General features: G+C 41.2%; 1 protein-coding gene, 16 non-coding genes and 1 pseudogene across 18 annotated transcripts in view; all 18 read left to right on the top strand.

Annotated features, from left to right (window-relative positions):
* The window catches only part of LOC138946269 (cilium assembly protein DZIP1L-like), a 36,336-nt gene extending 31,313 nt beyond the window's left edge, over nucleotides 1-5,023 (top strand). Inside the window, exon 22 of one of the 2 annotated variants that reach the window (XM_070317809.1) lies at nucleotides 239-5,023. In XM_070317809.1, the coding sequence (XP_070173910.1) occupies nucleotides 239-345 (107 nt within the window). In that variant the 3' untranslated portion in view covers nucleotides 346-5,023. The remainder of the gene's footprint in view (nucleotides 1-238) is intronic. The other variant, XM_070317810.1, reaches the window with a different exon arrangement.
* A 9,191-nt stretch (nucleotides 5,024-14,214) lies between these two features.
* On the top strand, nucleotides 14,215-14,333 carry LOC138946409 (5S ribosomal RNA). Its single transcript, XR_011449271.1, has one exon. It is a non-coding gene; the product is annotated as a 5S ribosomal RNA (ribosomal RNA).
* Nucleotides 14,334-14,408: 75 nt separating this feature from the next.
* On the top strand, nucleotides 14,409-14,527 carry LOC138946390 (5S ribosomal RNA). The gene has a single exon (XR_011449253.1). It is a non-coding gene; the product is annotated as a 5S ribosomal RNA (ribosomal RNA).
* A 75-nt stretch (nucleotides 14,528-14,602) lies between these two features.
* LOC138946435 (5S ribosomal RNA) lies at nucleotides 14,603-14,721 on the top strand. Its single transcript, XR_011449299.1, has one exon. It is a non-coding gene; the product is annotated as a 5S ribosomal RNA (ribosomal RNA).
* Nucleotides 14,722-14,796: 75 nt separating this feature from the next.
* Nucleotides 14,797-14,915, top strand: LOC138946434 (5S ribosomal RNA). Its single transcript, XR_011449298.1, has one exon. It is a non-coding gene; the product is annotated as a 5S ribosomal RNA (ribosomal RNA).
* Nucleotides 14,916-14,990: 75 nt separating this feature from the next.
* Nucleotides 14,991-15,109, top strand: LOC138946482 (5S ribosomal RNA). The gene has a single exon (XR_011449349.1). It is a non-coding gene; the product is annotated as a 5S ribosomal RNA (ribosomal RNA).
* Nucleotides 15,110-15,184: 75 nt separating this feature from the next.
* Nucleotides 15,185-15,303, top strand: LOC138946472 (5S ribosomal RNA). Its single transcript, XR_011449337.1, has one exon. It is a non-coding gene; the product is annotated as a 5S ribosomal RNA (ribosomal RNA).
* Nucleotides 15,304-15,378: 75 nt separating this feature from the next.
* LOC138946481 (5S ribosomal RNA) lies at nucleotides 15,379-15,497 on the top strand. The gene has a single exon (XR_011449348.1). It is a non-coding gene; the product is annotated as a 5S ribosomal RNA (ribosomal RNA).
* A 75-nt stretch (nucleotides 15,498-15,572) lies between these two features.
* On the top strand, nucleotides 15,573-15,691 carry LOC138946436 (5S ribosomal RNA). The gene has a single exon (XR_011449300.1). It is a non-coding gene; the product is annotated as a 5S ribosomal RNA (ribosomal RNA).
* A 75-nt stretch (nucleotides 15,692-15,766) lies between these two features.
* On the top strand, nucleotides 15,767-15,885 carry LOC138946417 (5S ribosomal RNA). The gene has a single exon (XR_011449279.1). It is a non-coding gene; the product is annotated as a 5S ribosomal RNA (ribosomal RNA).
* A 75-nt stretch (nucleotides 15,886-15,960) lies between these two features.
* On the top strand, nucleotides 15,961-16,079 carry LOC138946429 (5S ribosomal RNA). The gene has a single exon (XR_011449292.1). It is a non-coding gene; the product is annotated as a 5S ribosomal RNA (ribosomal RNA).
* A 75-nt stretch (nucleotides 16,080-16,154) lies between these two features.
* On the top strand, nucleotides 16,155-16,273 carry LOC138946440 (5S ribosomal RNA). The gene has a single exon (XR_011449305.1). It is a non-coding gene; the product is annotated as a 5S ribosomal RNA (ribosomal RNA).
* Nucleotides 16,274-16,348: 75 nt separating this feature from the next.
* LOC138946447 (5S ribosomal RNA) lies at nucleotides 16,349-16,472 on the top strand (annotated as a pseudogene).
* A 1,983-nt stretch (nucleotides 16,473-18,455) lies between these two features.
* LOC138946480 (5S ribosomal RNA) lies at nucleotides 18,456-18,574 on the top strand. Its single transcript, XR_011449347.1, has one exon. It is a non-coding gene; the product is annotated as a 5S ribosomal RNA (ribosomal RNA).
* Nucleotides 18,575-18,649: 75 nt separating this feature from the next.
* Nucleotides 18,650-18,768, top strand: LOC138946479 (5S ribosomal RNA). Its single transcript, XR_011449346.1, has one exon. It is a non-coding gene; the product is annotated as a 5S ribosomal RNA (ribosomal RNA).
* Nucleotides 18,769-18,843: 75 nt separating this feature from the next.
* LOC138946419 (5S ribosomal RNA) lies at nucleotides 18,844-18,962 on the top strand. The gene has a single exon (XR_011449280.1). It is a non-coding gene; the product is annotated as a 5S ribosomal RNA (ribosomal RNA).
* A 75-nt stretch (nucleotides 18,963-19,037) lies between these two features.
* Nucleotides 19,038-19,156, top strand: LOC138946416 (5S ribosomal RNA). The gene has a single exon (XR_011449278.1). It is a non-coding gene; the product is annotated as a 5S ribosomal RNA (ribosomal RNA).
* A 75-nt stretch (nucleotides 19,157-19,231) lies between these two features.
* On the top strand, nucleotides 19,232-19,350 carry LOC138946461 (5S ribosomal RNA). The gene has a single exon (XR_011449324.1). It is a non-coding gene; the product is annotated as a 5S ribosomal RNA (ribosomal RNA).
* Nucleotides 19,351-19,391: the final 41 nt, after the last annotated feature.

Here is a 19,391-nt window from a genome sequence, read left to right as displayed (position 1 = left end):
CCACTGTAGTTAGAAGACTCCATCTTTAGACTAATTTGTTCCTGTTCCTGCATTCAGCTTTTTATGAGGATGAAAGTCGCTTATTCATTTCAATGCTTGTTATTCTCTCAGGTGCCAGAAGACTGGTTCCGAATAACTCTCATTTACTCTATCACACATGTCGTATGCATTTAGACCGCTTACTTCCCTTTGTGTATCAGATGTTCCTGCATTTATTCAAATTCTCTCTATGTTTCAGGCGCTAGTTCAGCTAAGCCGGACGCCAAGCGGTCCACTTCACGGAGTTCATTCGTCAGCGTCACCGACCTCAGTTCTGACGAAGACATGAATGTCGACAACATCTGAGGAGATGGAAAATGCTGAAAGTATTTGATGGTGTGTATCTTGATGATGGAGCTGTTGACGGGGTCAGTTGACATGAATGTCGACAACATTTGAGGAAGATGGAGAATGCTGACATTATTATATGAAGTCTTATATCGCGCGCGTATCTCCAGACTCGGACTCAAGGCGCAGGGATCTATTTATGCCGTGTGAGATGGAATTTTTTACACAATACATCACACATTCACATCGACCAGCAGATCGCAGCCATTTCGGCGCATATCCTACTTTTCACGGCCTATTATTCCAAGTCACACGGGTATTTTGGTGGACATTTTTTTTATCTATGCCTATACAATTTTGCCAGGAGAGACCCTTTTGTCAATCGTGGGATCTTTAACGTGCACACCCCAATGTAGTGTACACGAAGGGACCTCGGTTTTTCGTCTCATCCGAAAGACTAGCACTTGAACCCACCACCTAGGTTAGGAAAGGGGGGAGAAAATTGCTAACGCCCTGACCCAGGGTCGAACTCGCAACCTCTCGCTTCCGAGCGCAAGTGCGTTACCACTCGGCCACCCTGACAGAATCTGATGGTCACAGTGTGTCTAGATGGGGGACCTGTTGTCGGAGTCAGTTGACATGAATGTCGACAACATTTGAGGAAGATGGAGAATGCTGACAGAATCTGATGGGGTGACTGATGATGGTGTAGGTTTTGATTTTTGTTTGTTGTTGATTGGTTCTGGTGAGATGCATTCACAGATTCATATGGTTTGTGCCTTTACATGAGAGAGACTGCATAATTGTACATGTGATGATAGGTAGGGACTTAACATGATGATGTGATTGATAATGGTATCTGAAGTTGTAATGAGTTAATGCCTGTTGATATGATTGTTGATACTTAAAAGGGCATCTGAGAGAATTGAGTAATTTCATGTTTGTTTTTTAAGATATTCAAATGTAAATGAAAGCCTGACATGTGAATGAAAAGGTTAGTTTTGACAATATTCAAATTGTGCTGGATGACTTGTGAGATTTGCATTAGTATGATTATATCAGTCAGCAAAATTATTAACACCTGTTGTATCATATCCTGCTAATTTTAAGATCAATAAATACCCAAATGTGCACTGTCACTTTTTGTGGCATTAACAGTTTATTCCTACTTTTGTTGTGTTCACCTACGACTACAAACTTTGGTCTTGAGTGGGTTAAAAGTCTTCAAGATGCATAATCAAAAATGATATAACAAGTCAGCATTGGTGAATCTTCACCATGCTAGATGATGTCATCAGGTTTCATGCAGCTCTGTATAGAAATATTAACATCTCATTGTGTCAATGTCTTGCATACAACTATTTGTACCACAGAATAATGCCTGATCATTGTGACAGATTCATAAGCCACATTTGACTATTGTTTTGGCAGTGTTATTGACTGTATTGAGTGTGTATACTTTTTTGCAACTGATATCTTGTGGGTCAGTTAATGAGGCCAGTTCGACTTTTGTTGAACTCTACAACATTTTGTTTTTAGAAACATACCAAGGACTAATACCTGAAATCCAGACAGACACATACTAAGAATATTTGAAATCCTCTTAAAAATGCAACCAATAATGTCTGAAATCCAGTCAGCAACATACCTAGAATGTGTAAAATCCACTCAGAAACATACCAAGAATGTGTAAAATCCACTCAGAAACATACCAAGAATGTGTAAAATCCACTCCAGTCAGCAACATACCAAGAATGTGTAAAATCCACTCAGAAACATACCAAGAATGTGTAAAATCCACTCAGAAACATACCAAGAATGTGTAAAATCCACTCAGAAACATATCAATAATGTCTGAATTCCAAGCAGAAACATAGTCCAAGAATACCCAAAATATCAGTCATTAATTTGTCCAATGCATCAGTTTCTGTGTTCCAAGTCAACTTTGAGTCATGCATGATTTTCTCCAAGTAAATAATATGTTCTTGGAACACTGGCACAGATTCTAATCCTCCAATAATATATCCTAGATTAATTCTCTGGGAACTGCCATGGGAGTAGGTTCTAATCCGTGGGTGATATCGCCCAGCTTACAATTCCACGAGATGCTCATACACTTTGTTTTGTTACTCACATAATGCTGGTCATTGAGTCTGATTTTATTTCTGTATTTTTTTATGTCAACAAGATTAGCTTGCCACGCATCACATATCGGATGTTTCAACATTGTTTTTGAATGCCTTGCTATTGTCTTGTAAGTCACTGACTTTTTAGTTCATCCTGTGTCTGACGTGTTTTACACCAATACCGTCCTTTTTCACTCCTCTTTGAATCAGAAGAATGCCAATTTTTTTTGAAGATGCGTTTCTTACATTTGAACCAACTGTTTTTAAGCATTTCAGTGAGGAGATACGTTGCTGCAACTGAAGCAGAATTCTGATGACTATTTCAGGCATAACATTTTCATTCACACTGTTGAAATTAAGTAATCCTTGGAATGTAATGATATTGTACATTTAGAAGTTTATTAAGTGAAGAATTCTGATGAGTATTTCAGGCATAAAATTTGATCACACTGATTAAGTAATCCTTGAAATTTAATGATACTATACGTTTAGAAGAGCAAAATTCTGATGACTATTTCAGGCATAACATTTGAATCATACTGTTGAATTTAAGTTATCCTTGGAATTTAATGATATGTTCAGTAGAGCAGTAAGTGAAAAGATTTGATGTTGAAGGAAAGATTCTACATGTATTGCATTGTTAAAACTGGTCTCAGAAATGCTATTGTCCACATATAATAGTCATAATAATTTATTTTTGTCTCCTTCAAGGTATGATGTGCTCATTGTACTAATAAGACATTTTTGTGCATTTTGCATCATCGTACCTGGTGTATTTTCAGTCCATTTTTGTCCATTGTGTTATTTGATATTGTATTGTCTGTGCCTTGTGAGTTGTGATTTAGAGCTAGCCTGTTATTCACATATCAAAACAATGCCGACCGTCCCTCCGTGCCGTTTTGGCATATAGTTTTGCACTGTAAATGTTCTGTGCAAAGAGATTGTTTCCTTAAGTTTTGCAAACTGTTACAATTTGCATCTTCTGTGCTTTCTTTTTTGTCTGGTCACCGTTTCTTGTAGTGTGGTCATATTTGACGCAAGCAACTTATTGTAAGTTTTCACTCCGTCCAAGTCAGCATTTTTATTCTCCGTTTCAGATATTACTCACCTTTCAATATGTATTTGATTCTGATATTATGACTGCCTTACTTACACACTCTACAGTATAAAAAAGATGACAAGTTGTGCTCAACTATAAAATTTGATTATTGACAGTAGTATCCGTGTTAAAAACAAAATTTGTTGAAAGTGAAAACATTGTGTACATTTTCTCTTATGAGTGTTGCAGGGTTTGTACAGAGCTTTGTTAAGTTCATGTACTCTTGATGTAGAATCCATATTATACTTTTTTGGCGCAAGAGCAACAAAGTTTTAAAATGCAACAGAAAGTGACAAGCAAAATCAAAACTACTTAACATTTTATGAGCATAATTCAAATGATTCAATGTTTTATCTCTACAAGGTTGCTTTTCTTTGCAAACTGAAAGTAATGCAAAATAAAATGCCAGGAGAAATGAAAATATTTTTGATATTGTTGTGCCAGTGTACCTGTCAATGATTTTGGTGTTGTAAGATTATAGTACATGTATCTGCCTTGATTTAATTACTTCTAGTTCCACTTAATGTAGTCATGGTGTGGTTGTCGTTTTATTGATGGGTTTTTTACATGGCTGGCCACATACTATAGTACTTACAGTTGTCGATCATGTGAATCCTTTTTCTCGTTTTACTGAGAAAAGCTTTGGAAATTATTCGCATAACACATAAGCTTGTGTATTTATTTTGACCCACATATGTACAGCAATTTGTATTACTTGTATCACAGGGTTTGAGCAGATGAGAGACACAGAAAAGTATTGTGATCCTGGACGTGTATGAAGTTTTTAATTATTTGTTTGAACTTTTTTCCTCAACATTTTCCATTGCTCATTGTGTCTACCCACATTTTAGAACCATATTTATTCTGGCATAATTTGACTTTTATGTGTATTCTTAGTCATGATGCGCAAGATGTTTTGCTTTTTTTGTGTGGCTCATTATACACAAATGTGCTTAATCTTAATGATAATAATACCTTCTTGTGATAAGTGATTTGTCCTTTACCCCCCGCGGGTTAGGGGGAAGAATTTACCCGATGCTCCCCAGCATGTCGTAAGAGGCGACTAACGGATTCTGTTTCTCCTTTTACCCTTGTTAAGTGTTTCTTGTATAGAATATAGTCAATTTTTGTAAAGATTTTAGTCAAGCAGTATGTAAGAAATGTTAAGTCCTTTGTTCTGGAAACTTGCATTCTCCCAGTAAGGTAATATATTGTACTACGTTGCAAGCCCCTGGAGCAATTTTTTGATTAGTGCTTTTGTGAACAAGAAACAATTGACAAGTGGCTCTATCCCATCCCCCTCTTTCCCCGTCGCGATATAACCTTGAACGGTTAAAAACGACGTTAAACACCAAATAAATAAATAAAGAAAGAAAGTCATGATGTGCAAGATGTTTTGCTTTTTTTGTGTGGCTCATTATACACAAATGTGCTTAATCTTAATGATAATATACCTTCTTGTGATAAGTGATTTGTCCTTTTGGCGTTTGTAATATAGAGCATTTTATGTCAGCATTCGTGTACAGTGCAGTTCTAGTGAGCTTGTGAAAGCTTGTTGTAGTGATTTTATCCATGAAAATAGATGTGTGTAAGTGTGACGAGGAGTGACATGGAATTGATTTAATATCAGCCAGGAAAATATGTTATTACTTGTAGTTGTAGTGCTGTTTGATTGCCATAATCAAAATGTAATCTTGTGATATGTTATGGAAATTTTAGTTTTGAATTTAGTTTGAAGTGTATCAGATATTAATTTATAAACTACTTTAGTGTGAACAGTGTTTTTGTACAGAAAAAAGTTATTTTCTTTTTTGTTTGTGTGTGCACGTGTTAGTGCCTGGGACTCATTAATTACTGAACATTTACCATTCATTTTCCTGGTCACTAGCATGAGCTATTACATGGGTGGGACTGAACAATGTCATCTTGTTGTCTTATTTCTACCTGACTGGATCCATCACCTTTATTTCACTTACCAAAAGTCTTCTTTTCCACATCCTTATTTCTCTGCACCCCGCATGTCGTATGAGGCGACTAACGGATTCTGTTTCTCCTTTAACCCTTGTTAAGAATATAGTCAATGTTTGTAAAGATTTTAGTCAAGCAGTATGTAAGAAATCTTTAGTCCTTTGGCTTTGTACTGGAAACTTGCATTCTCCCAGTAAGGTCATATATTGTACTACGTTGCAAGCCCCTGGAGCAATTTTTTGATTAGTGCTTTTGTGAACAAGAAACACTTAACAAGTGGCTCTATCCCATCTCTCCCCTTTCCCCTATCCCATCTCCCCCTTTCCCTCGTCACGATATAACCTTCGTGGTTGAAAACGACGTTAAACACCAAATAAAGAAAGAAAGAACAACGTCATGAATCCTGAAGAAGTTTAAGGGGTGATCTGGGGACCCCCAGACGCTGAAGGATTTGCATAATTAACAACCACAAAAACGTCACTACAGACATTACGAATCCGGATTTCTGGAATATACCGGAAGAATCCCACCCATGCTAATAGTCTGTCATGCTTTGATTTCAAATTCAAATTGCCATAAAAATTCATACCAAGGGATTTTGTTTAGTTGTGATCATGCTTAAAAGTGTGTATTCCATCTTTGATTTTTATTGTTTACCATTGATTACATTACAGCAAAATGAACCGAATATCAGCGTATTTACAACACAGAAAAAAACAGTGGGGTCAAAGTAAACGTTTTATTTGAGAGGGAAGAAAATTGAATGGAATCGTGTCCATTTCTATTGATAAGGCAAAAAAAAAAAAGGTCTGTTTACGGTAACCCGACCGACCCTAGTTTTTCCGCGCGACCCTAGACTTTTTTTTGGCATTTGGGGGAAAAAAAAAAAATCTTGTTTTTTTTTGGCAAAATAACGTAAAAATATGGGTTTTTTGGGGGGAAAAAAATAAAAAAATCCCGACCTACCGACCCTATTTTTTGGGCCTATGTTACTGTTTTTTGTTGTTGGCCTAATACTAATGTGGACACCCATTGACTTGCTTGCAGCTGTTTTTGGTGTTGTTGTTGGGTTTTTTTTAGGGGGGGGGGGGGGGGAGGGGTAGAGAAACAGAGTGTTCAGAAGAATCACTGGGATAATTGCATAGTGCTTTTAGTTATGCGCAATAGAATTCTCCTTAATAAATAAATAATTGAAATTTCATGCAAGTTTATGACATTGTTCGGTTTTTTTTATACACTGAGTAGTAATTTTTGAGAGAGAGAGAGAGTGTGTGTGATTGCATGTGTGTGTGTGTGTGTGTGTGTGTGTGTGTGTACGCTCAGGCAAGTATATATGTAAAAGAAACCATTCCGTTTTATTTGTTTTCAGTGGCTTCAAGTTGTAATGAAGAATGAAATCACGAAAAAGGGGTCTTGGGTATTTCACTGTTTGATTACAAATTTCCTTATGGTGCATGTAATGTATGAGATAAAGATGTTAACCTGTGCAGACATCTCTCTCTCTCTCTCTCTCTCTCTCTCTCTCTCTCTCTCTCTCTCTCTCTCTCTCTCTCTCTCTCTCTCTTTCTTGTGTAACAAATCATTGGGGACATTTTTTCCATTCTTAGTAACATTTTCAACTTTTAATGCATTTCTGGAAATAAGGAAAATAAAGTATTGTTAAACACAGTGTATACGTTGTCCTCTTGTTATGACATTTAAACTCATCATCACTTGCAGAGAAGTGTGTTGGAGTGAGAGTGTTGGTGTGTCAATGCATGTACTAATGCACATACACATTCACACTGGCTAACTCAGACGCACATACTTCCGTGCATTTGCTTGAACACACACACACATTCACACACACACACACACACACACACACACGCACACACTGGCTAACTCGGACACACATACTTTCATGCATATATGCATGCAAGCTCTCACACACACACACACAAGGGAAATTTTCTAAAAAACCCACCTTATTGCAGCAAAACGAATTTGGGCTACATAGATTCAAAGTAATAGAGCTACAGCGACATACATACAGGTACGAAATAACCGGAGCAACAATACAGAGCTGAGGCAACACAGAGTCATAAGTTATATAGTTCAAGAGCGACACACAGGCAGACAAAAACAGAGCTGAAGCAAAACAGGTCCGTTGTAATTATAGTGCCAGAACAATTCAGAGCTGCGGTTATAAAGTACCAGTGCAATACAGGGCCGTGGTTATAAAGTGTCAGTGCAATACAGAGCCGTGGTTATAAAGTGTCAGTGTAATACAGAGCCGTGGTTATAAAGTGCCAGTGGAATACAGAGCCGTAGTTATAAAGTGTCAGTGCAATACAGAGCCGTGGTTATAAAGTACCAGTGCAATACAGAGCCGTGGTTATAAAGTACCAGTGTAATACAGAGCCGTGGTTATAAAGTGTCAGTGGAATACAGAGCCGTAGTTATAAAGTGTCAGTGTAATACAGAGCCGTGGTTATAAAGTGCCAGTGTAATACAGAGCCGTGGTTATAAAGTGCCAGTGTAATACAGGGCCGTGGTTATAAAGTGCCAGTGTAATACAGAGCTGTGGTTATAAAGTGCCTGTGTAATACAGAGCCGTGGTTATAAAGTGCCAGTGGAATACAGAGCCGTAGTTATAAAGTGTCAGTGCAATACAGAGCCGTGGTTATAAAGTACCAGTGCAATACAGAGCCGTGGTTATAAAGTACCAGTGTAATACAGAGCCGTGGTTATAAAGTGTCAGTGGAATACAGAGCCGTAGTTATAAAGTGCCAGTGCAATACAGAGCCGTGGTTATAAAGTACCAGTGTAATACAGAGCCGTGATTATAAAGTACCAGTGCAATACAGAGCCGTGGTTATAAAGTGTCAGTGTAATACAGAGCCGTGGTTATAAAGTGCCAGTGTAATACAGAGCCGTAGTTATAAAGTACCAGTGCAACACAGAGCCGTGGTTATAAAGTGCCAGTGCAATACAGAGCCGTGGTTATAAAGTGCCAGTGTAATACAGAGCCGTAGTTATAAAGTACCAGTGCAACACAGAGCCGTGCTTATAAAGTACCAGTGCAATACAGAGCCGTGGTTATAAAGTGCCAGTTTAATACAGAGCCGTAGTTATAAAGTACCAGTGCAACACAGAGCCGTGGTTATAAAGTGTCAGTGCAATACAGAGCCGTGGTTATAAAGTGCCAGTGTAATACAGAGCCGTAGTTATAAAGTACCAGTGCAACACAGAGCCGTGGTTATAAAGTACCAGTGCAATACAGAGCCGTGGTTATAAAGTGCCAGTGTAATACAGAGCTGTGGTTATAAAGTGCCAGTGGAATACAGAGCTGTGGTTATAAAGTGCCAGTGCAATACAGAGCCGTGGTTATAAAGTGCCAGTGCAATACAGAGCTGTGGTTATAAAGTGCCAGTGGAATACAGAGCTGTGGTTATAAAGTGCCAGTGGAATACAGAGCTGTGGTTATAAAGTGCCAGTGTAATACAGAGCTGTGGTTATAAAGTGCCAGTGCAATACAGAGTTGTGGTTATAAAGTGCCAGCGCAATACAGAGCTGTGGTTATAAAGTGGAATACAGAGTTGTGGTTATAAAGTACCAGTGCAATACAGAGCTGTGGTTATAAAGTGGAATACAGAGGTGTGGTTATATAGTGCCAGTGCAATACAGAGCTGTGGTTATAAAGTGCCAGTGCAATACAGAGGTGTGGTTATAAAGTGCCAGTGGAATACAGAGCTGTGGTTATAAAGTGCCAGTGGAATACAGAGGTGTGGTTATAAAGTGCCAGTGCAATACAGAGCCGTGGTTATAAAGTGCCAGTGCAATACAGAGCCGTGGTTATAAAGTGCCAGTGGAATACAGAGCTGTGGTTATAAAGTGCCAGTGGAATACAGAGCTGTGGTTATAAAGTGCCAGTGCAATACAGAGCCGTGGTTATAAAGTGCCAGTGGAACACAGAGCTGTGGTTATAAAGTGCCAGTGGAATACAGAGCTGTGGTTATAAAGTGCCAGTGTAATATAGACCTGTGGTTATAAAGTGCCAGTGTAATACAGAGCTGTGCTTATAAAGTACCAGTGTAATACAGAGCTATGGTTATAAAGTGCCAGTGTAATACAGAGCCGTGGTTATAAAGTGCCAGTGTAATACAGAGCCGTGGTTATAAAGTGCCAGTGCAATACAGAGCTGTGGTTATAAAGTGCCAGTGCAATACAGAGCTGTGGTTATAAAGTGCCAGTGCACTACAGAGCTGTGGTTATAAAGTGCCAGTGCAATACAGAGCTGTGGTTATAAAGTGCCAGAGCAATACAGAGCCGTGGTTATTAAGTGCCAGTGCAATACAGAGCTGTGGTTATAAAGTACCAGTGCAATACAGAGCTGTGGTTATAAAGTACCAGTGCAATACAGAGCTGTGGTTATAAAGTGCCAGTGCAATACAGAGCTGTGGTTATAAAGTACCAGTGCAATACAGAGCCGATGTTATAAAGTGCCAGTGCAAAACAGAGCTGTGGTTATAAAGTGCCAATGCAATACAGAGCTGTGGTTATAAAGTGCCAGTGCAATACAGAGCTGTGGTTATAAAGTGCCAGTGCAATACAGAGCTGTGGTTATAAAGTGCCAGTGCAATACAGAGTTGTGGTTATAAAGTACCAGTGCAATACAGAGCTGTGGTTATCAAGTGGAATACAGAGGTGTGGTTATATAGTGCCAGTGCAATAAAGAGCTGTGGTTATAAAGTGCCAGTGCAATACAGAGCCGTGGTTATAAAGTGCCAGTGCAATACAGAGCCGTGGTTATAAAGTACCAGTGCAATACAGAGCTGTGGTTATAAAGTGCCAGTGGAATACAGAGCTGTGGTTATAAAGTGCCAGTGGAATACAGAGCTGTGGTTATAAAGTGCCAGTGCAATACAGAGCCGTGGTTATAAAGTGCCAGTGGAATACAGAGCTGTGGTTATAAAGTGCCAGTGGAATACAGAGCTGTGGTTATAAAGTGCCAGTGTAATACAGAGCTGTGGTTATAAAGTGCCAGTGCAATACAGAGCTGTAGTTATAAACTGCCAGTGCAATACAGAGCTGTGGTTATAAAGTGCCAGTGCAATACAGAGCCGTGGTTATAAAGTGCCAGTGCAATACAGAGCTGTGGTTATAAAGTGCCAGTGCAATACAGAGCTGTGGTTATAAAGTACCAGTGCAATACAGAGCCGTGGTTATAAAGTGCCAGTGCAATACAGAGCTGTGGTTATAAAGTGCAAGTGCAATACAGAGCTGTGGTTATAAAGTACCAGTGGAATACAGAGCAGTGGTTATAAAGTGCCAGTGCAATACAGAGCTGTGGTTATAAAGTGCCAGTGCAATACAGAGCTGTGGTTATAAAGTGCCAGTGCAATACAGAGTTGTGGTTATAAAGTACCAGTGCAATACAGAGCTGTGGTTATAAAGTGGAATACAGAGGTGTGGTTATATAGTGCCAGTGCAATACAGAGCTGTGGTTATAAAGTGCCAGTGCAATACAGAGCCGTGGTTATAAAGTACCAGTGCAATACAGAGCCGTGGTTATAAAGTGCCAGTGCAATACAGAGCTGCGGTTATAAAGTGCCAGTGCAATACAGAGCCGTGGTTTTAAAGTGCCAGTGCAATACAGAGCTGTGGTTATAAAGTGCCAGTGCAATACAGAGCTGTGGTTATAAAGTACCAGTGCAATACAGAGCCGATGTTATAAAGTACCAGTGCAATACAGAGCTGTGGTTATAAAGTGCCAGTGCAATACAGAGCTGTGGTTATAAAGTGCCAGTGCAATACAGAGCTGTGGTTATAAAGTGCCAGTGCAATACAGAGCTGTGGTTATAAAGTGCCAGTGCAATACAGAGTTGTGGTTATAAAGTACCAGTGCAATACAGAGCTGTGGTTATCAAGTGGAATACAGAGGTGTGGTTATATAGTGCCAGTGCAATAAAGAGCTGTGGTTATAAAGTGCCAGTGCAATACAGAGCCGTGGTTATAAAGTGCCAGTGCAATACAGAGCCGTGGTTATAAAGTACCAGTGCAATACAGAGCTGTGGTTATAAAGTGCCAGTGGAATACAGAGCTGTGGTTATAAAGTGCCAGTGGAATACAGAGCTGTGGTTATAAAGTGCCAGTGCAATACAGAGCCGTGGTTATAAAGTGCCAGTGGAATACAGAGCTGTGGTTATAAAGTGCCAGTGGAATACAGAGCTGTAGTTATAAACTGCCAGTGCAATACAGAGCTGTGGTTATAAAGTGCCAGTGCAATACAGAGCTGTGGTTATAAAGTGCCAGTGCAATACAGAGCTGTAGTTATAAACTGCCAGTGCAATACAGAGCTGTGGTTATAAAGTGCCAGTGCAATACAGAGCCGTGGTTATAAAGTGCCAGTGCAATACAGAGCTGTGGTTATAAAGTGCCAGTGCAATACAGAGCTGTGGTTATAAAGTACCAGTGCAATACAGAGCCGTGGTTATAAAGTGCCAGTGCAATACAGAGCTGTGGTTATAAAGTGCCAGTGCAATACAGAGCCGTGGTTATCAAGTGCCAGTGCAATACAGAGCTGTGGTTATAAAGTGCCAGTGCAATACAGAGCTGTGGTTATAAAGTACCAGTGCAATACAGAGCCGTGGTTATAAAGTGCCAGTGCAATACAGAGCTGTGGTTATAAAGTGCCAGTGCAATACAGAGCTGTGGTTATAAAGTGGAATACAGAGGTGTGGTTATAAAGTGCCAGTGCAATACAGAGCTGTGGTTATAAAGTGCCAGTGCAATACAGAGCCGTGGTTATAAAGTACCAGTGCAATACAGAGCTGTGGTTATAAAGTGCCAGTGGAATACAGAGCTGTGGTTATAAAGTGCCAGTGCAATACAGAGCCGTGGTTATAAAGTGCCAGTGCAATACAGAGCTGTGGTTATAAAGTGCCAGTGCAATACAGAGCTGTGGTTATAAAGTACCAGTGCAATACAGAGCCGTGGTTATAAAGTGCCAGTGCAATACAGAGCTGTGGTTATAAAGTGCCAGTGCAATACAGAGCTGTGGTTATAAAGTGCCAGTGGAATACAGAGCAGTGGTTATAAAGTGCCAGTGCAATACAGAGCCGTGGTTATAAAGTGCCAGTGCAATACAGAGCTGTGGTTATAAAGTGCCAGTGCAATACAGAGTTGTGGTTATAAAGTACCAGTGCAATACAGAGCTGTGGTTATAAAGTGGAATACAGAGGTGTGGTTATAAAGTGCCAGTGTAATACAGAGCCGTGGTTATAAAGTACCAGTGCAATACAGAGCCGTGGTTATAAAGTGCCAGTGCAATACAGAGCCGTGGTTATAAAGTGCCAGTGCAATACAGAGCTGTGGTTATAAAGTGCCAGTGCAATACAGAGCCGTGGTTATAAAGTACCAGTGCAATACAGAGCCGTGGTTATAAAGTGCCAGTGCAATACAGAGCCGTGGTTATAAAGTGCCAGTGCAATACAGAGCTGTGGTTATAAAGTGCTAGTGCAATACAGAGCTGTGGTTATAAAGTGCCAGTGCAATACAGAGCCGTGGTTATAAAGTACCAGTGCAATACAGAGCCGTGGTTATAAAGTGCCAGTGGAATACAGAGCTGTGGTTATAAAGTGCCAGTGGAATAGAGAGCTGTGTTTATAAAGTGCCAATGCAATACAGAGCCAATACAGAGAATTCAAACTCGACCAAAAGGGAATTCAAACTCGACCGAAAGGAAATTGGAACTCGACCAAAAGGGAATTCAAACTCGACCAAAAGGGAATTCAAACTCGACCAAAAGGAAATTCAAACTCGACCAAAAGGGAATTCAAACTCGACCAAAAGGGAATTCAACTCGACCAAAAGGGAATTCAAACTCGACCAAAAGGGAATTCGAACTCGACCAAAAGGGAATTCAAACTCGACCAAAAGGGAATTGAAACTCGACCAAAAGGGAATTCAAACTCGACCAAAAGGGAATTCGAACTCGACCAAAAGGGAATTCGAACTCGACCAAAAGGGAATTCAAACTCGACCAAAAGGGAATTCAAACTCGACCAAAAGGGAATTCAAACTCGACCAAAAGGGAATTCAAACTCGACCAAAAGGAAATTGGAACTCGACCAAAAGGGAATTCAAACTCGACCAAAAGTGAATTCGAACTCGACCAAAAGGGAACTCGACCAAAAGTGAATTCGAACTCGACAAAAAGTGAATTCGAACTCGACCAAAAGGGAATTCAAACTCGACCAAAAGGGAATTCAAACTCGACCAAAAGGGAATTCGAACTCGACCAAAAGGGAATTCGAACTCGACCAAAAGGGAATTCAAACTCGACCAAAAGGAAATTCAAACTGGACCAAAAGGGAATTCAAACTCGACCAAAAGGAAATTGGAACTCGACCAAAAGGGAATTCAAACTCGACCAAAAGTGAATTCAAACTCGACCAAAAGGGAACTCGACCAAAAGTGAATTCGAACTCGACAAAAAGTGAATTCGAACTCGACAAAAAGTGAATTCGAACTCGACCAAAAGGGAATTCTCGTCCGATCACCGAAGTTAAGCAACGTCGGGCCCGGTTAGTACTTGGATGGGTGACCGCCTGGGAACACCGGGTGCAGTTGGCCACCTTTATTTTATTTGATTTTGGTTAAATGTTCCTTCCCTCAGCATTGATAGGGCTTAATTTTCACTTCACTTTCGCCAACGGCCACACCACGTTGAAAGCACCGGTTCTCGTCCGATCACCGAAGTTAAGCAACGTCGGGCCCGGTTAGTACTTGAATGGGTGACCGCCTGGGAACACCGGGTGCAGTTGGCCACCTTTATTTTATTTGATTTTGGTTAAATGTTCCTTCCCTCAGCATTGATAGGGCTTAATTTTCACTTCACTTTCGCCAACTGCCACACCACGTTGAAAGCACCGGTTCTCGTCCGATCACCGAAGTTAAGCAACGTCGGGCCCGGTTAGTACTTGGATGGGTGACCGCCTGGGAACACCGGGTGCAGTTGGCCACCTTTATTTTATTTGATTTTGGTTAAATGTTCCTTCCCTCAGCATTGATAGGGCTTAATTTTCACTTCACTTTCGCCAACTGCCACACCACGTTGAAAGCACCGGTTCTCGTCCGATCACCGAAGTTAAGCAACGTCGGGTCCGGTTAGTACTTGGAAGGGTGACCGCCTGGGAACACCGGGTACAGTTGGCCACCTTTATTTTATTTGATTTTGGTTAAATGTTCCTTCCCTCAGCATTGATAGGGCTTAATTTTCACTTCACTTTCGCCAACTGCCACACCACGTTGAAAGCACCGGTTCTCGTCCGATCACCGAAGTTAAGCAACGTCGGGTCCGGTTAGTACTTGGAAGGGTGACCGCCTGGGAACACCGGGTACAGTTGGCCACCTTTATTTTATTTGATTTTGGTTAAATGTTCCTTCCCTCAGCATTGATAGGGCTTAATTTTCACTTCACTTTCGCCAACGGCCACACCACGTTGAAAGCACCGGTTCTCGTCCGATCACCGAAGTTAAGCAACGTCGGGCCCGGTTAGTACTTGGATGGGTGACCGCCTGGGAACACCGGGTGCAGTTGGCCACCTATATTTTATTTTATTTTGGTTAAATGTTCCTTCCCTCAGCATTGATAGGGCTTAATTTTCACTTCACTTTCGCCAACGGCCACACCACGTTGAAAGCACCGGTTCTCGTCCGATCACCGAAGTTAAGCAACGTCGGGCCCGGTTAGTACTTGGATGGGTGACCGCCTGGGAACACCCGGTGCAGTTGGCCACCTTTATTTTATTTGATTTTGGTTAAATGTTCCTTCCCTCAGCATTGATAGGGCTTAATTTTCACTTCACTTTCGCCAACGGCCACACCACGTTGAAAGCACCGGTTCTCGTCCGATCACCGAAGTTAAGCAACGTCGGGCCCGGTTAGTACTTGGATGGGTGACCGCCTGGGAACACCGGGTGCAGTTGGCCACCTTTATTTTATTTGATTTTGGTTAAATGTTCCTTCCCTCAGCATTGATAGGGCTTAATTTTCACTTCACTTTCGCCAACGGCCACACCACGTTGAAAGCACCGGTTCTCGTCCGATCACCGAAGATAAGCAACGTCGGGCACGGTTAGTACTTGGATGGGTGACCGCCTGGGAACACCGGGTGCAGTTGGCCACCTTTATTTTATTTGATTTTGGTTAAATGTTCCTTCCCTCAGCATTGATAGGGCTTAATTTTCACTTCACTTTCGCCAACGGCCACACCACGTTGAAAGCACCGGTTCTCGTCCGATCACCGAAGTTAAGCAACGTCGGGTCCGGTTAGTACTTGGATGGGTGACCGCCTGGGAACACCGGGTGCAGTTGGCCACCTTTATTTTATTTGATTTTGGTTAAATGTTCCTTCCCTCAGCATTGATAGGGCTTAATTTTCACTTCACTTTCGCCAACGGCCACACCACGTTGAAAGCACCGGTTCTCGTCCGATCACCGAAGTTAAGCAACGTCGGGCCCGGTTATTACTTGGATGGGAGACCGCCTGGGAACACCGGGTGCAGTTGGCCACCTATATTTTATTTGATTTTGGTTAAATGTTCCTTCCCTCAGCATTGATAGGGCTTAATTTTCACTTCACTTTCGCCAAAGGCCACATCACGTTGAAAGCACCGGTTCTCGTCCGATCACCGAAGTTAAGCAACGTCGGGCCCGGTTAGTACTTGGATGGGTTACCGCCTGGGAACACCGGGTGCAGTTGGCCACCTTTATTTTATTTGATTTTGGTTAAATGTTCCTTTCCTCAGCATTGATAGGGCTTAATTTTCACTTCACTTTCGCCAACTGCCACACCACGTTGAAAGCACCGGTTCTCGTCAGATCACCGAAGTTAAGCAACGTCGGGCCCGGTTAGTACTTGGATGGGGGACCGCCTAGCCTGGGAACACCGGGTGCAATTGGCCACCTTTATTTTATTTGATTTTGGTTAAATGTTCCTTCCCTCAGCATTGATAGGGCTTAATTTTCACTTCACTTTCGCCAACGGCCACACCACGTTGAAAGCACCGGTTGATATTGTAAATGATATTGAGTCTGTTATCAAATTGTTTGCTGATGATACTAGTTTGTCACTTGCATTACATGACCCGATACGACGTGCCGAAATTCTTAATTTAGACCTTGATAAAATTAGTAGATGGGCAGCACGCTGGAAAGTTACATTTAATGAAACCAAAACAAAACTGCTGAATATAAAACGTGATTTAAACCAAAATGACCCCCTATTTTTTAATGGAAATCTCCTGGAAGACATACCAGAACACAAGCATCTTGGCATTTTTTTGCAAAACGATTGTAAATGGGACGCTCAAATTAGAAATATTGTGAAAAAGACCACCTTGTTGATTAACTGCTTAAGATATTACAAGTATAAGTTATGTAGAAATAGTTTGGAAATAATGTATAAATCTTTTATCCTGCCACACTTCGATTACGCTGATGTGTTATGGGACAATTGTACCGAAGCCTTATCAAACACACTTGAAAAATTACACCTTGAAGCATTACGTATTATAATTGGTGGTGTGCGGGGAACAAGCCATGATAAGATTTACAAAGAAAGTGGTTTTTGTAGTCTAAAGGAACGCCGAAAACGACATAAATTAATCTTATTTCACAAAATGGTTCATGGTAAATGTCCACAATATCTAATTAACCTCTTGCCACCACTAGTCTCTTCACTAAATCCCTACCACAGAAGACGACCATTCGAAAGATTCGTACCAGCACATAGGACAGAAATATTCAGAACATCCTTCATTCCATTCTCCACAGTTTTATGGAATAATTTGCCTGATGTGATTAAAACAACAAATTCAATAAGCGAGTTTAAGCATTATTTACAAAGTCCTGATCATAGTGTACCAGCTTATTATTATTTTGGAAAACGACAGACAGAAGTTCAACACTGCAGAATGCGTTTAAATATTAGTAACCTTAATTCAGACTTGTGCAAACGCCATCTAAAAGATAACGCACAGTGTGCTTGCGGTGATCCAAATGAAACATCCGAACATTATTTATTAAACTGCACTTTGTATGCAGATGCTCGTCTGACAACAATCAATTCGTTGCCTGTTCACTTCAGACGCGTGGAAATATTATTAAAAGGTAGCGAGCATTATTCTGTTCGTAATAACATATTGATATTTGAGTCTGTCCAATCGTTTATTGTTAAATCTGGTCGATTGATTTGATGGATGTGTTCACGCATTGATAGTGTATATGTGTGTGGGCAGGCGTATGTGTACCTCCACACTGCCTCTCTCTGTGTTATCGTATTTGATTACATAAGCAGCGTATAAGTAATGATTATTATCGTTTGTCTCGTATTTTACATGTTAACGAATTACTGCCTTCCATTAAAAAACTGTTACATTTACCTGAATTTACATGTTGCATGTCTTAGACTTGATGCTCTCTTCCTATGCGCTTTCGTCCTAGTCTCTCCTTGTGGTTGTTAGTACTTTCTTCCTCCTCCCCCTCCCTTTTCTTTTTATCTTCTGTAGATTCCTTTGTTCCTAGTTACCTCCCCATCCCCATTCTTTCAATTTGTTCCTCTGGTTTATTGTTGTTATGTCCACCATTACGAAAATGTGTGTAATTTAGTACTGTTCTGGTCACGTGATATAAGCATTTGCTTGAGTGCGTGTCCTAGTTGTGTGTTTTGAACTGTTCATGCGAAGAAATCCTGAATAAAACTTTGTTTAAACCAAAGCACCGGTTCTCGTCCGATCACCGAAGTTAAGCAACGTCGGGTCCGGTTAGTACTTGGATGGGTGACCGCCTGGGAACACCGGGTGCAGTTGGCCACCTTTATTTTATTTGACTTTGGTTTAATGTTCCTTCCCTCAGCATTGATAGGGCTTAATTTTCAATTCACTTTCGCCAACGGCCACACCACGTTGAAAGCACCGGTTCTCGTCCGATCACCGAAGTTAAGCAACGTCGGGCCCGGTTAGTACTTGGATGGGTGACCGCCTGGGAACACCGGGTGCAGTTGGCCACCTATATTTTATTTGATTTTGGTTAAATGTTCCTTCCCTCAGCATTGATAGGGCTTAATTTTCACTTCACTTTCGCCAACGGCCACACCACGTTGAAAGCACCGGTTCTCGTCCGATCACCGAAGTTAAGCAACGTCGGGCCCGGTTAGTACTTGGATGGGTGACCGCCTGGGAACACCGGGTGCAGTTGGCCACCTTTATTTTATTTGATTTTGGTTAAATGTTCCTTCCCTCAGCATTGATAGGGCTTAATTTTCACTTCACTTTCGCCAACTGCCACACCACGTTGAATGCACCGGTTCTCGTCCGATCACCGAAGTTAAGCAACGTCGGGCCCGGTTAGTACTTGGATGGGTGACCGCCTGGGAACACAGGGTGCAGTTGGCCACCTTTATTTTATTTGATTTTAGTTAAATGTTTCTTCCCTCAGCATTGATAGGGCTTAATTTTCACTTCACTTTCGCCAACGGCCACACCACGTTGAAAGCACCGGTTCTCGTCCGATCACCGAAGTTAAGCAACGTCGGGTCCGGTTAGTACTTGGATGGGTGACCGCCTGGGAACACCGGGTGCAGTTGGCCACCTTTATTTTATTTGATTTTGGTTAAATGTTCCTTTCCTCAGCATTGATAGGCCTTAATTTTCACTTCACTTTCGCCAACTGCCACACCACGTTGAAAGCACCGGTTCTCGTCAGATCACCGAAGTTAAGCAACGTCGGGCCCGGTTAGTACTTGGATGGGTGACCGCCTGGGAACACCGGGTGCAGTTGGCCACCTTTATTTTATTTGATTTTGGTTAAATGTTCCTTCCCTC

Source organism: Littorina saxatilis, linkage group LG13 (genome assembly GCF_037325665.1).
Source record: "Littorina saxatilis isolate snail1 linkage group LG13, US_GU_Lsax_2.0, whole genome shotgun sequence".
Taxonomy (NCBI): domain Eukaryota; kingdom Metazoa; phylum Mollusca; class Gastropoda; order Littorinimorpha; family Littorinidae; genus Littorina; species Littorina saxatilis.
Note: the sequence above shows the minus strand (reverse complement) of the source record. Positions and strands in the feature narration are given on the sequence as shown.